General features: G+C 35.6%; 3 protein-coding genes across 3 annotated transcripts in view; 1 reads left to right on the forward strand and 2 right to left on the reverse strand.

Annotated features, from left to right (window-relative positions):
- The window catches only part of LOC134741069 (LIM/homeobox protein Lhx3), an 88,820-nt gene extending 81,403 nt beyond the window's left edge, over positions 1 to 7,417 (reverse strand). Inside the window, exon 1 of the mRNA XM_063673831.1 lies at positions 6,989 to 7,417. Within this exon, the coding sequence (XP_063529901.1) occupies positions 6,989 to 7,121 (133 nt within the window). The 5' untranslated portion in view covers positions 7,122 to 7,417. The remainder of the gene's footprint in view (positions 1 to 6,988) is intronic.
- The window catches only part of LOC134741066 (cysteine desulfurase, mitochondrial), a 90,286-nt gene that overhangs the window by 49,435 nt on the left and 25,967 nt on the right, over positions 1 to 14,884 (reverse strand). The gene's annotated exons all lie outside the window — the stretch shown is intronic.
- On the forward strand, positions 7,940 to 14,603 carry LOC134740637 (uncharacterized). Its single transcript, XM_063673179.1, has 5 exons — positions 7,940 to 8,213; positions 8,818 to 10,958; positions 11,053 to 12,114; positions 12,636 to 14,200; positions 14,294 to 14,603. The coding sequence occupies exons 1-5, from the start codon at positions 8,028 to 8,030 to the stop codon at positions 14,599 to 14,601; spliced, it is 5,262 nt and encodes a 1,753-aa protein (XP_063529249.1). The 5' UTR covers positions 7,940 to 8,027; the 3' UTR covers positions 14,602 to 14,603.

Here is a 14,884-nt window from a genome sequence, read left to right on the forward strand (position 1 = left end):
CATGTCTAACATTGAAACAGTCGTACACAATAAAACATCACGATATTTATAAAACACTATGTTGCTAGAAAGTGTATGATATCAAGCACGGAGGTGCTCAAAACCCTCCGGCGTCCACCTAGTTGGCAATTATGCTCCGTGGACATAGAAGGCGTACCTTTCTCGCAGAATGCCGTACGTGCCGACCAGATTTTCGATTCACAATGAAACTCTGGTGTGTTTACAATGAAACAACTCTTTCGCTTTTATATATTTCAGCAATATTATAATCATTCCATAAGTCGGAAACCTTTTAAATAACCAATTTCAGCCTACCACTATTTTCTTAGTTTGTGTGATTGAAAGCATATATGTATTAATGTTACTTATTTTTACACCGTTTCAATGCTTATTGACCATGTTTCATGGTAGACTATAATTATTACATTTGTTTCACTGTAAAAATTAGAGTGTTTCATTGAAAACAAGCATAAATACACAATGAAACAAAACTCATTTTTTTTTAAAGTATTATAATACAGAAACTGTTAAATATAGGTAGAAACCAAGAATGCCATACGATAGCCAACTAAATTTTTTATCTTCAAACGAAATATCCCAATCATAACTTTTAAAACACCAGAGATAGGAAGGTTTGAAGTTTTGGTGTTTCAATGTTCCACAACTTACCCTACCTATAACGTTGAGACATACCTGGTTCTTGTTTCAAAAAAATGTTTTTTTTCTGTGCGTATTTGCTTATTGCTGGCTATTGCATGATTGCTTAATTCAATACGGTTCCCAAGAACTTAATTAACTTGTGGCGTTTGCGCCCGTTCAAGTTGTTAACAATATTTCAATAAGACTAACAAAAGGTTAGCAATTAACAGTAGTGCCAAAGAGGATATAATAAGATAGAGCGGTACTGTCATAGTAAATTTTGTAACCACTATAAATTCACTGCCATCTATCGACATACTTAGAAACAAAAAATGAAGATTTATAAAAATACGTTAAAATGTATTTAAATATGGATGAATGTTTTTTTTTATTTGCATTAATTATTTTTATATGATTTTGACCCATGTTCTTTCACTGATATGCGATAAAATTATTAATAACAAACGAAACCGTCAACGCCCTCTAAACGAGAGTAGGCCAAAGCTAGTGGCGCCATCTGATCGAGAATCAAATTTTCGTGATTTTCGAGGCACGTTTTTTCCTTAGACTGTATCCATCTATTACGGAGTTATATCTATCTTTGGTAGTACATACCAAGTTAGCGACCTTATGCTGAGCCTGAGCCATAAGACATATTTTTTTGCTGAAAAAAGTAAACCACTAAATAAATTAGACCACTAGACAAGTCAATGAAGACGTTATACTTACGCAACATTCAGCTATTCAGTGGTTATTTCCTGGCTGCGATGTTTTAGTTGTACATACATAAAATTGACAACTATTTCAAAATTGACTGGGCAATTTTAAAAATTAAGCATGACCCTTAATTAAGGTTCTGTACCCGAAGGTTGACAATTGGAAGAACCCTATTACTCAATTTACGCTGTCCGTCCGTCTGTCTGTTTGTCGTCGTACACATACCGTGGACCTTGGCGATACATTTTACGGTATGACTAAGTACGTCAACCAAGTAAAATATATTGTCTATGCCTAGCAATGACATTATATAATTATAGATAGGTTATACTCATACATAAGGTTCACAAAAAATACTTTCATATTTATGTATTTCATTACCTACAAATGAATCTTTTTCTGTTGATTAATTTTCGCATACGATTCTTCTTTGTTACACTATGTTAAACATAAGCTTGTCTCTTTCCCTTTCGGTGTGCGGGAACTCATTAGCATGTGCACATTTATCGCTTGCCTAGGCGCGACTAAAGAACTGTACAATATATACAATTTAAGAGCTTAAATTTTGGAACGCCTATGGAGTTATAAATGTTATAACATTATAGTTGCCTAGTACAATTATTATTGGCACATTCTACTACACGTCTTTGATTGGAGTATGTACATTGGACAAGGAACAGGAAGAGCTATGTTGGTAATGACCCTGGCGCAGTTAGTGAACAGCTTTTAGTTATCTTTCATTTTATTGTTCTTTAAATTAGTATATTATCTCTTCGCCTGAGATACAGGACAATATTCCTAGTTAAGACGCACGTAACAATGTAGGTACGTAGTATAGTATGTAGAGTCAAACCAACAAAAGTCTGCGGATATTTTGACAGCACACGCAGTGCAGGTGTTATTTTAAACGTCAAACTTCTATGAAATTATGACGTTTAATAACACTGGCACTGCGTGTGCTATCACAATCTCTGCAGACTTTTCTTGGTCGAACTTTTCTAAAAGTGCACGCATACTTAATGTAACATTAGCAATAAGGTTTTCTCAATAACAATTGTTCTTGTTCTCATTCTCATTCTTATTCTTATTTTCGTTTATTTAAGATGCAACGTACCGGTTTATACTGGAATACCTATAAAGGAACGTATCTCCATATCTATCTATAGTTACTTGTAGGTACATGACAAACGTACAATTATAGTAAAAACGCGTCACGCCACTGTTCACGCAAAAATGATAGGTAGGTACTTTTTTGAAATCTATATATATAAACGTAAAAGTCCTGACTAACTGACTGACTCACTTAAATCAACGCCCAGCCCAAACCGTTGGACCTAGAGAGCTGAATTTATCACAATAGATAGCTTTTATGACGTTAGTATCCACTAAGAAGGGGTTTTTCAAAATTCATCCCCTAAGGTGGTGAAAAAGGGGTTGAAAGTTTGTATGGAAATCATAAAATTTTTTGAGTGCGGGACTTGAAACTTTGTATAAAGGCATATTATTAAAATACTAGAAAAGTAATTTCAGCGTTTTTGAAAATTTATCCCTTAAGGTGGTGAAAAAGGGGTAGAAAGTTTGTATGGAGGTCAAACATTTTTTTAAGTGCGCGACTTAAATCTTTGCATAAAGGCATGTTATTAGAATGCAAGAAGTGATTTCAGCGTGTTTAAAAATTCATCCCCTAAAGTGGTTAAAAAGGGGTTGAAATTTTGTCGTGGTCCTGTACTTGAAACTTCATAAAAATATATATAATTAAAAGAGAAAAACACTTATTTCAGCATTATTGAAAATTCATCCCTTAAGGTGGTGAAAAAGGGGTAGAAAGTTTGTATGGAGGTCAAACATTTTTTTAAGTGCGCGACTTAAATCTTTGCATAAAGGCATGTTATTAGAATGCAAGAAGTGATTTCAGCGTGTTTAAAAATTCATCCCCTAAAGTGGTTAAAAAGGGGTTGAAATTTTGTCGTGGTCCTGTACTTGAAACTTCATAAAAATATATATAATTAAAAGAAAAAAACACTTATTTCAGCATTATTGAAAATTAATCCCCCAAGGTGGTAAAAATGGGGTTAAAAGTTTGTATGGAGATCAAATATTTTTTTGAGTGCGGGACTTCAGTCTTTGTGTAAAGGCATATTATTAGAATACAAGAAAAGTAATTGAAGCGTTTTTAAATATTCATCCCCTAAAAGGGTTAAAAAGGGGTTGAAAGTTTGAATCCATTACAAATGCTTATTGAAACTTCTTAGAAAGGCATTGTATTTATTTATTTATTTAAGCCATTTAATTCCTTAATAATTATACACATATTTATATTCCATTATTAAATTCAAAATATAATAATTGTAATACATTAATAAATTAAATTAAATATTATCAAATTATTTAACATGCATGTTTAAGTCGGTAGCGGTTTTATACAATATTTTTAATTATTTTTATTATTAAGGACCTCTTGACGAGTAAAGGCCTCCTCCATTTTACTCCACATTTCCCTATCTTGGGCTATTGTTATCCAGTCGTCGCTGACAAACTTTTTTAGTTCTTCTTCTTGTGGCGGGCTTTGTGGCCATCTTTCCAGTGGGCGGCCTGACTTTCTTTTACCGGGAAGTCCCGCCCATGTAGTGACTCTCTTAGTCCATTTTTCGTTGTTCATTCGTGCGACGTGGTCAGCCCACTTCCATTTTTGCTTCTTGCAATGTGATAGTGCGTGACGTTGTTTGTCTCTTAGTTAGTTTTAGGTTCATGATGCTCCGCTCCATGGCCCTTTGACAAGTTATAATTTTTCTTTTAGTATATGCATTATATATCCATGTTTGGCTTGCGTAGGAAAGACAAGGTAGGAGACACGAGTCCAAAATTTTCTTTTTTAGTCTTAAGGGTATGTTAGACTTTAGGACTTCCTTGTGGCTCCAGAATTTATTCCACGTCATTGTAATACGTCTTTCTAATTCGTCACAGTGTCTAGACTTTGATAGAGATAGTTGTTTACCTAAGTATCTATATTGCTCTACATACTCTATCTGTCTGTTTTCGACGAAAATAGGTCTATGAGCTTTGTTGGACATGATTTTTGTTTTATCGATATTTAATTCCAAACCAATATCACGGCTAATACAGTTAAGTTCGTTTATCATTCCTTCCAATTGTGATGCTGTCTCTGAGAAAAGGACTAGGTCGTCAGCGAAGCGTAAGTTGCTTAAGAATTTCCCTTGTATGTTTATGCCTTTTCTTGACCAATCGAGTTTTTTCATAATATGTTGTAAAACTGTGATGAATAATGTGGGAGAGAGGGGGTCTCCCTGTCTTACACCTCTTCGAATAGGTATTTCGGCACCAGTTTTGTCCAATTTCACTCGACTAACGCTCTTGTTATAGATATCTTGAATGAGTTCGATTGTTTTTGACGGCAATTCACATTCGTATAGAGCTTTCCATATACTAGCGTGGGATATAGTGTCGAAAGCTTTGGCGTAGTCAATAAAAGCTAAGTATAGTGGATGTTGTTTTTAAATATTTTTCAATTATTTGATCCAGTACGTGTATGTGGTCCATTGTTGAGAATGATTTTCTGAACCACGCTTGTTCTATTGGTTAATATTACAAAAAAGGAAGGCATTGTATAATATTACAAAAAAAGCTATTTCAACGTTCTTAATAATTCTACCCCTAAGGGTGTTAAAAAGGGGATGTAAGTTTATATGTAGTACAAGTTTTCGTTTTAGCTAGGAACATGAAACTTGGTAAAAGGGCATTATATTAAAATAGACGAAAACTGATTGCACCGTGTTTGAAAAGTTTGTATTAATAAAGTTTGCAGAGGGAGCGAACATTTTTTTTAATAATGGACTTGAAAATCTAATTGTTGAGAGGGATTATATATAAGTGGTTAAAAAGGGGTTGAAAATTTGTAGTGGTCCTAATTTTATGTTAAGCTATGTACTTGAAAGTTTGTAGAAAGATATTTAATTAAAGGGCGCGTCGCCTCTATGAGGAAATGGCAAAGCGCCTCATAGAGGCTTCTGGTGACCAGAGGGCTGGGCTGGTCAATATTTTGCCCAGCGGATTAGCATTGCTATCCAGCGGGGCAATGCGGCCAGCCTTCTGGGCATCCTAATTTTTTTATTTATAAGTTTTTTTAATTTTTAAGTGTTTGTGTTAATAAATATATACTCATTTAATTAAAAGGGAAGAAAACTTATTTCAGCATTTTTGAAAATTCATCCCCCAAGGTGGTAAAAAAGAGGTTGAAAGTTTGTATAGAGATCTAACCTATTTTTTAAACAGGACTTAAGTCTTTGTATAAATGCATATTATTAGAATACAAGAAAAGTAATTTAAGCGTTTTTAAATATTCATGCCCTAAAAGGGTTAAAAAGGTGTTGAAAGTTTGAATCCATTACAAATGCTTTGAAACTTCTTAGAAAAGCATTATATAATATTACAAAAAATAGTTATTTCAACGTTCTTAATAATTCAACCCCTAAGGGGGTTAAAAAGGGGATGTAAGTTTATATGTAGTACAAGTTTTCGTTTAAGCTGGGAACATGAAACTTGGTAAAAGGGCATTATATTAAAATAGACGTAAACTTGCACAGTGTTTGAAAAGTTTGTATTAATAAAGTTAGCATCGGGAGCGAACATTTTTTTTAAATAGTGGACTTGAAAATCTAAGTGTTGAGAGAGATTATATCGAAAACATTTTTTTTTTAGTTCGGGGCTTGAAACTTGAAACTTCATACTTTGAGAAAGACAAATTTCATGAATTATTAACAAATGATTAACCTTCCCTGCCGCTATCTTTTGCTACATAATGTTCTATGCTCATGTAAAATATATATATAACCACCAACATACAAATCCACGCGTACGAAGACGCGGGCAACAGCTAGTCCTTACATAAAGGCCACAAGTGTCACAACCTTTCTATCTTGTCGCTTACTGTTACCTAAGTACTATTTTTTTATGATATAGGAGGCAAACGAGTAGACGAATGATCAGATGGTAAGCGATTAACCACCGTCGCCCATGGACACCCGCAACACCGGAGAGGTTGTAAGTGCGTTCGGCCATTGAGGGTTTGAAGGTCGTATCGTTCAGGAAATAACGCAGTGGTTTACTTTATGTCATAATCTCATTATACTTTATGATTATGAAAATGAGAGCAAGTAATCTGCTTTGCTTTAGTTGTGACGGATCTTATTTGAAAAACATATCCTATAAAGCATTTCTTCTTACCTAGGTTTTCTCATAAAATAGTAAAAGGAATAGGTAACTATTTTTAATGTCATGTATTGTAAAGAAATCGTAATTTTATTTTTTTATACTACGTCGGTGGCAAACAAAGCAGACGACCCGCCTGATTTTAAGCAAGCTCCGTAGTCTATGTACGCCTGGAACTCCAGAGGAGTTAAATACATGTGCGTTGCCGACCCTCCGCACCCTCGTTGAGCTCAAAACCTCCTCCCTGCTCGTTGAATTTTAGTTAGCATCCTAAGAATTTACCGAGAAATAGGTACCTAAATACCTACATCAGGTCAGCTTGACGTTCGATGACCATTCACTGTGTAGTTCCAACGACCCTTTGATTTGACTACTCAATATTCCTGGCTAAGATGTCACGTCTCACCTTCTAGTGCTTTGTTCCTTGCGAGCAGTGCCAACAGGACATCAGGCGGCGGCGGATCCAGCGGGTGCATGGTTTCTAAAGCGTCCATCTGCCCTTCACGAGACACGCACTCAACGTCACCGTATCCTTCCATAAATGCACTACGTCCGTAAACACAGCTCCACTCTACAAGGCATTCCGTTGCAGAAACAATGTTTTGGGATCTACTGTATCAAAACGGAGCGGCATCGGCGGCGGGCGTCCCGACGCGCTACAAAGCCCCACGTGGCAGCGCCGCCCACGCTCGCTTGGCGCCGACGCAGACTACTCGTCACCGCCCTGCTACCTCCCATTGAGAAGTCATTTTTTACCCCCTGAATCTGATAAACCCCTAGGCTGGCGGGGTAGCGGGCAGCTCCCCCGCCCCGAACTAATTTGGCGGAGTCGTACGACACACCCCCGGTGCTTACATCCATCTACAATATTACTGCAGCACGTTATCCCGTTCGCGAGGGCACTTCGGTTCTACTCATCTGGCATCCTTGTTAAGAAAGGGAACTCCGAAATTATAGCGGTCGTTATTCAATTTTGAAGTTTTAAAATGTTGCTATGTAAAAACCTAACATACCTACTCATTTAAAAAATGTATAGAACAGCTTTAGCTTTATAGTTTTAAAAACTCCAGATAGCAGGTACTCGTTTAAGTGAGTACCTTGCCCACACTGTTAACTGTCCATCGGTAAACCTTATTACAAAAAGCATAAGGTCCACCGATGGACAGTCAAGAGTTGGTCAAGAGTGTTGCTGTTTGTACATCAAACAATACGCAACATATGATACGAGTGGAACGAGGCACGTACGAGTAGGGATATATCCTTTGATAATTTTCAGCAGACCTTATTTGTCGTAAAGAGGTTATTATTAGTAAGTTTTGAGGTTAAATAGAAATAATGACAAATGTTTTGACTTATTGATTATTATTTATAAAATTATGTCATTTATTCTATCTTGTACCAGTTTTTGTGCGTATTGTTGTTTTTTGAGGATTTAAATTTATAAAATGACTAAATATCAAACCGACATGTTGCCATGTCATCATTTTCACCCGGACAATGTTTTTAATCGGTTTGAAATGATCGAGGTGCCTACTTCTTTTGTAGAGTTATCGACATCGATCGATCTGGACGTAGGGATAGATCTCAATACATCTGCCTACTTTAAAACGACCTGCAACGGTTTACTGATGGTAAGGCATAATCTCATATAATATTCGTAGTAAGAAAGGCAGTGTTAGTGGGATTATATCTCATATAATAAGCACACACATACACACATTATTATTGTAAATGTAAGCTTATTATTATTAAAATGGTAACAGCACAGAGTTTACAGTGACAACGTGTGGAAATACCCCCACAATCACCAAATTTCTATGAAAATAAGTATAACGTTTATTGTGGCACTCTCACACTTTATCACGTCATAGTTAGTGCAGACTGCAGAGTTAGCTTAGATTGACTCGAGAACTCGCTTAGAATACGGAAATTAGTTAACCCGTTAAACGACCATCATACAATAAATTGATGCAAAGCAATTTGACCCATATTGATCTGTAGTAACACACTTCTAATACTAAGTCGCTACGCTACGACCCAAATTGAAAGAACTTGTGATACTAGGGCGCTCCACGGGTTAAGGTCGAAAATGTCTTCGCTATTAATTAATTGTGTGCATGTGACTGTGAGAATTAATTGTGACTAATTTTCTAATACAATACTTTCGCTACTAATTTTAACTTCCAAGCAACTTTCTAACTTTGTTTATTATATTTAATGACGCTTATTTTGTAGAAGTTTGAGGATGCTCGCGACGTGTCTCCGTCACATCGAGCCTACAAGATCGAGCAAATTAATAATGGCGTCGTCAAAATAATTTTTAATCCCGGTAACGAATGCATTACCAAAGCAAAGCACGATAAAAAGGGAAATCAATTCGTATTTGACCTCCGCTTGATACGTGTAGATGGTACTCGATGCTGTAATAAAGAATTTCACTCTGAAATAGGACGTTACTACATTTGCGGTCACTATGAATATTGTGATATAGCGCACTATCCTGATGTGGTTGATTTTGGAGATGTGGTCATGAATACCGCAGTGACCAGGCATGTACGAATTAGAAACAACTCAAACGTGATAGCAGCGAAATTTTATTTCATAAAGGCCCCAGGTTTCTTCGTCACTCCGGCTAGTTTTACAATAGCTCCGAATGCTTGTAAATGCATCACTATTTCTATAAAGCCCGTCTGTTTTCAATTTAAACACTGTTGTACTTTCAAGATAAAAAATCCCGACGATGAGTTCATTGAATCGTCTATAGATGAAAACTCTTTGACATATGATATTAATGTAAAGTTAAATGTGATACCTTATAAAAAACAAAAGATATCAATTGTAGAATCATTGCACACACTAATTGAACCTGAAACTAAATACACTTACGTGGGTGAAGAGATAGAGAAGCATTTAAAACAAAAAGCTAAGGCTATGGAGTTGTTGCAGCTATCCAAGGCGTCGAAAAGAATAGTTCCCACAAAAGAAAAGTTTTGTACTGGCACTGTTAGATGTTATTCGGAAGAATCGGTAAAAATAAACCTAACACAAAACAACAAATACAATTTTTGTAAAAGACCCCCAAAACAGGTCAACACATATGACGTTTTTAATGTTTTTATTTTGCCCTTCTCCATTGATTTTGGAAGAGTTGGTGTAGATACCTATGGTGAGGATAATATAACCATAATAAATAATACAGATTACGAGATCACTATAAATTTATGTAAGGATGATTACATCCTTTATACAGAAGACAAAGTTCGAAACTTAAAGCTCAAACTCGTGCCATTTACAGAAGCAAGGGTAAAGGTTCTTCGACGAGGTTTTGTGGAAGGCTTAGTGAAACAAACATTTGATTACACGATAGATAACAAATATCATCGCAAACATCCATATAAACTTCAAGTGGGAACTCCGACGGTGTTGGTGCAAGACAAATTTTTAAAGTTCGGAATGGTCACCAATGAAAGTTTTATTATTTCTGTACCATTAAAAATATCCAATTATTTTAATGTTCCTGTAACAATTCACTGGGAAGGTATAACTTCCGACACTCCTTTTGAAATAATACCAAAAAGAAGTTTAATCCCAAGTCGCACTTCAAAGATGTCTGACGTCATTTACGCTTGCAAACTTACAAAATCAAAAGTACACGAAGTAGAGTTATTTTCAAATGATAAAAAAGTGATTCCGGTTGAATTAAGTGTGATTACAAGAAAACTATCTATTAAGTTTTTACAACCAACTGTGCAGTTTAAAGATATTGCTCTCAACTTAGAAACAGTTGAAAGAGTTAAACTAGAAAATTCCTCTAGAGAAGTTGCTGTATTTTATGTAATTGAACCTCTAATCCCTGGACTCAAGATAGAACCAATGAGTGGAGCAATACGACCTAAGATGATAATTACTTTTGAAATCATAGTTCAAATACCCTGTGTCTTGGAATTTGCATTTGATATTTATGTTAAAATAAACAATAAAGAAAATTTGATTTTGCCTGTAAGTGGGAACGTCTTGGAGCCAAAAATACTAATCTCTCCGAAAAATATTTACATGGCTCGAATACCATGTAATATGGTAACGTATGTACCAGTCACTTTTCAAAACCTCAGTACGTTACGAAGTGTTATAGAAGTTATAGATACAGGTGATGACAATATTTTCAACGTATATATAGCTGTAGGATATGAAAAACAAAGAATTTTTAAATTTTGCGTTGAGGCTGGTCAGTCCAGGACTGTGTTTATAAGAGTCTATGATGTTTTTCGCCGGGAATATGAGATGTATATTCCCTTTAAAATAAATGAATTACTTGGCCCTCCAGATCATAGATCTTCAAGTACAGAACTTCGACATTACATTGGGGAACACGAAGAGTTAGTATTTAGTAAATATGAAAACTTAGTCAAATTTTCATCAATCTTCAAAATCATTAAAACTGTATTAAAATGTACATTTTCATAATTTCAGGCAATATAAAAATAACTCCAAAGTGAAACTAAAGAGCTTGAACAAAGATATAAGTTTTTGTCGAATAATTGGGGTAATAACTGTACCCTGGATACAAATATCTGTTGATGAATTCGAAATGGACTATAGACCCAACGGAAATAATATCATGGAGTTTACTATTACAAACATTTCTAAATATTATTTGTATGTAGCAATCTTAACGTCTAAACTGGTGCCTAATTTCAGTTTGAACTTACAAAAGGCAGACAATTCTATAATAACCGACACTCACATAAAATTTGAATTAGACCGAGGAAGGGATGCACAATTGTCTGTAAAATTTCATCCCAAAGGACGTGGTAAACATGTGGCAACCGCATTTCTGTATTTAGATAAACAAATGACGATACCATATTACAATCTTACCTTCATAGGGAGAAAGCAAACTCCGATCATGACACCAAGCACTTATAGAATAATATTTCCACCTTGCCAAGTACGGACTAGTATTCGACGGACATTTACTGTGATTTTAGAAGAAGAGTCGACGTTAGATCGGTTTTATTTTGTATCAAAAGAAGAGAGTATTGTAACAACAAACTTTATTTCATGTGAAATAATTAACAATTCCCAAAAAAATCACACAGTTGTCACAGTCGAAGTTATAATTTTTAGTGAAAATCAATCTTTCAAGAATGTCATACTGAGTTTTTGCCATGAATGCGGGTCGGGCTGTGACATTGAACTCAGTTTTTGCTTTACATATTGTCCTCTAACACTACACTCTAACTTTTTGGTACATCCAGAAGATCATCCATATCCATATTTTCCTTTGGATACACAACGAGATCTTTATGAGTACATGAACACCTGCGTAGATTTTCTCGAGAAGTGGATGTTTCAACAAGGATTTCGTAGAGATCTGTATCCCGTGATACCTGATACATTTCATGCTATATCATCATCACTTACTGGCGCTGGCGCTGGCGGTGGTACAAAAACAAAAGGAATTAATGTCTCATTCCTAAATTTTATCAGAAGGGCTGCCGGTCCCTTAATGAAACATATACATAAGGTGTCGTAAGTATCAATGTTACTCATACTAAAGGAGGCCTCTTTTGCCCATCTGTTTGTCAAGGTCTTCTATCCACGTTTGTATATGCCGCAAATTTCCTATAAAAATCTAAATCAAAATATTTAGATCAGTACGGTTTTTACTCACTATTATTTTTAGTCGCTTTTGGCGACATGTTTCGGATTCTTTGGGAATCCTTCTTCTTTCTTGGGAATAGTGAGTAAAACCGTACTGATTTAAATATTTTGAAATATGTCTCACGATAGTTTAAGTGCGAAAAATCTAAATATTAACAACCTTTAGGGTACCTGATATAAAATACAATATAATATTGAATATGTGTCCTAAAGACAGGTAAATGAATTCATCTTCCATCAAAAAAATGCGTTTCACCTAGTTAGTTAATATACGGAAATGCCGGTGCTTGAGTCTGGCTCGGACTTGGCCGATTTTTTTTTTATTGAACTCAATAATAATTTACATCTATCGTACTTTATTTTTCATATAATCTGTATTTACTTTTCAGAGGATCTGGCGTAGATGAATCTTTCAGAAGCGTTAAAGAGATACATGACACGTACAAAGAAGTAATTAATTTGTTGAAATATCGAGGCGTGGAATTATGGGGGTTACAAGCAAAGTTTTTGCTTAGTTACGAACAGTTCAGCTTATACTGTGAATATGTTGCTCCAACATGCAACGCTGACATTATATTGACTCAAGAGCTACTAGCTGATATCAGTCTATTTAGAAGATTGAGTAAACAAAGTTGGGTCGACTTCGTTTTGCAGAGCTACAAAGCTTTCATTATGGACAGTTGTTTTTTTGAGTGCGTGTGCGTAACTTCCCAACCTCGAAACGTGGTTGACATCTTGATAGGTTGGTATAACGAACAAATCCGAAATCGACATATCAATTTACGTGGTAAAGATAAACCAGTAAAATTGATTACTAATATAACCTCAGACTTATCCGACGGCATTGCTGTTATATCGGCAATAATGAATTATTGCTCGTTTTTGAAAGATTATTTTGCCATATTTTCTGAAGTTAATGGAGAAGAACAAGAAAGTGACATCATTAATAATGCCTGTTTAATTATGGAGACACTTAACCAACTCAAAATAAATTTTCCTATTACCAGTAAAGACTTTCTAAGGCCAAATTTCTTGCAGATGCTCTTTTTTTCTGTTCATTTATTTGTTGCTTTGCCTATGTTTATACCAAAAGGTTACGTTCAGTTTAATCCTCCGATATTGAGGACTTCAACTAGACAAGTGGCAATAAGTACTACAACGCAAGAATCTTTAATTCTAAATTGTAGCATACTAAACAACAACAAAAATAACTTTGCCGTTGAAAAAGCAGCTGCTGGAGATAATAGCAAGAAATTGTATGTATCCATAAAATACACAGCAAATTTCGTCGAGGAAGAGAATGCTATTCTCCTTGTACATGGTTACAATAAGACGAGAATTTTTGATACCTATATCATATTTACGCTCCATGGGCTAATAGGTGCATTAATTCCTCACAGAAAATGTAGAGTTACCGGGCCCCTGTATCGGCCTAACAAAGTTGACGTTCTAGTCGGTTCACCATTTTTTTCTGCTGATACTTATACATTGTATATAACTGATACGGAACCTACAATTCCGGTCAAGTTTGAAGAGAGTACGATACCAAAGTTTTATGTACAACGGTTGTGTCTTATTGATAAAGAAATGTATTTGCCGGGGTTGCCAAAAGAAAGTGGTCAAGAGGTTCCAGAACATAAGCTATATATGCAAATAATTTGTTTAAGCGTTCAAATAGGCAATAGCTGGATTTGGTTCAGAGGTGAACTAGGCGATTTCTTTATAAAAGTGACAACCCAGCCTCGCTGGGACTCGCCATTAGACACGATACAAGCCAGCTACAGCTGGCCTGCGGACTCCTGTGGCTCCGGCCGCTGTGGTGAATCGTGTGAATGTTACCGAACCACGACACTTATGATTCCACATCGTAATGAGCTGATGGTTAAGGCCTTACGATATGCTTTAGTTGAACATGCGTCGCCTGTAATGATGAACTTATTTGATAATCTTATTGGTATGTTACCCAAATAAGCATGGTTTAAATGTTCAGTCACATGGTTCACATTTGGGTCTCCAGAAAATAAATTTAACTAATCATGAATTTCAGATTCATCTACGGGAAAAATGATCTTGGAAATGTTACTAGCCGATGATGGAACGAATATGTCGGATGTGCGTCATATTCTTCAGAACGAAATTGGTTACAACATATCGTCGCGCGCACTGAGTCCCCGGAAAGATTATGTGAGACTGGCCCACCATACATCGGCTATACTTGCTTTGCCAGTCAGCGTACCAGAGGAATCTGAAAAGAATGAAAAGCATAATGTTATCCTCACATCAGATTGTGGAATGGACATACGCACTTACAGAATAATTTTTATTAATAACAGCCAAAGTAGAGACGAGATGTAAATTACATTATGTTGCTTGTTAATATGTTTGCAATTTTATTTTCACTGTGCACCTATTTATTAAATTATTTCTTATTTAAATAAATTACATTTATTTTAACGTTACCTCTAATTCAGTTATTCCTAATATCTGCCAAGTGCCAAGACGAACAAAAAAGGTGGGGCACTACCCCCCCCCCCCCTCCTTATCTCTCCTTAACTGTCCTCCTCTCCTTCTCTTTCTTTTCTCTTTTGATTTACTCTCATTATCGTCTTCATAGTTATCACAGCATTTTGCCACGGCT

This window comes from Cydia strobilella, chromosome 4 (assembly GCF_947568885.1).
Source record: "Cydia strobilella chromosome 4, ilCydStro3.1, whole genome shotgun sequence".
In the NCBI taxonomy this organism is placed as follows: Eukaryota; Metazoa; Arthropoda; class Insecta; order Lepidoptera; family Tortricidae; genus Cydia; species Cydia strobilella.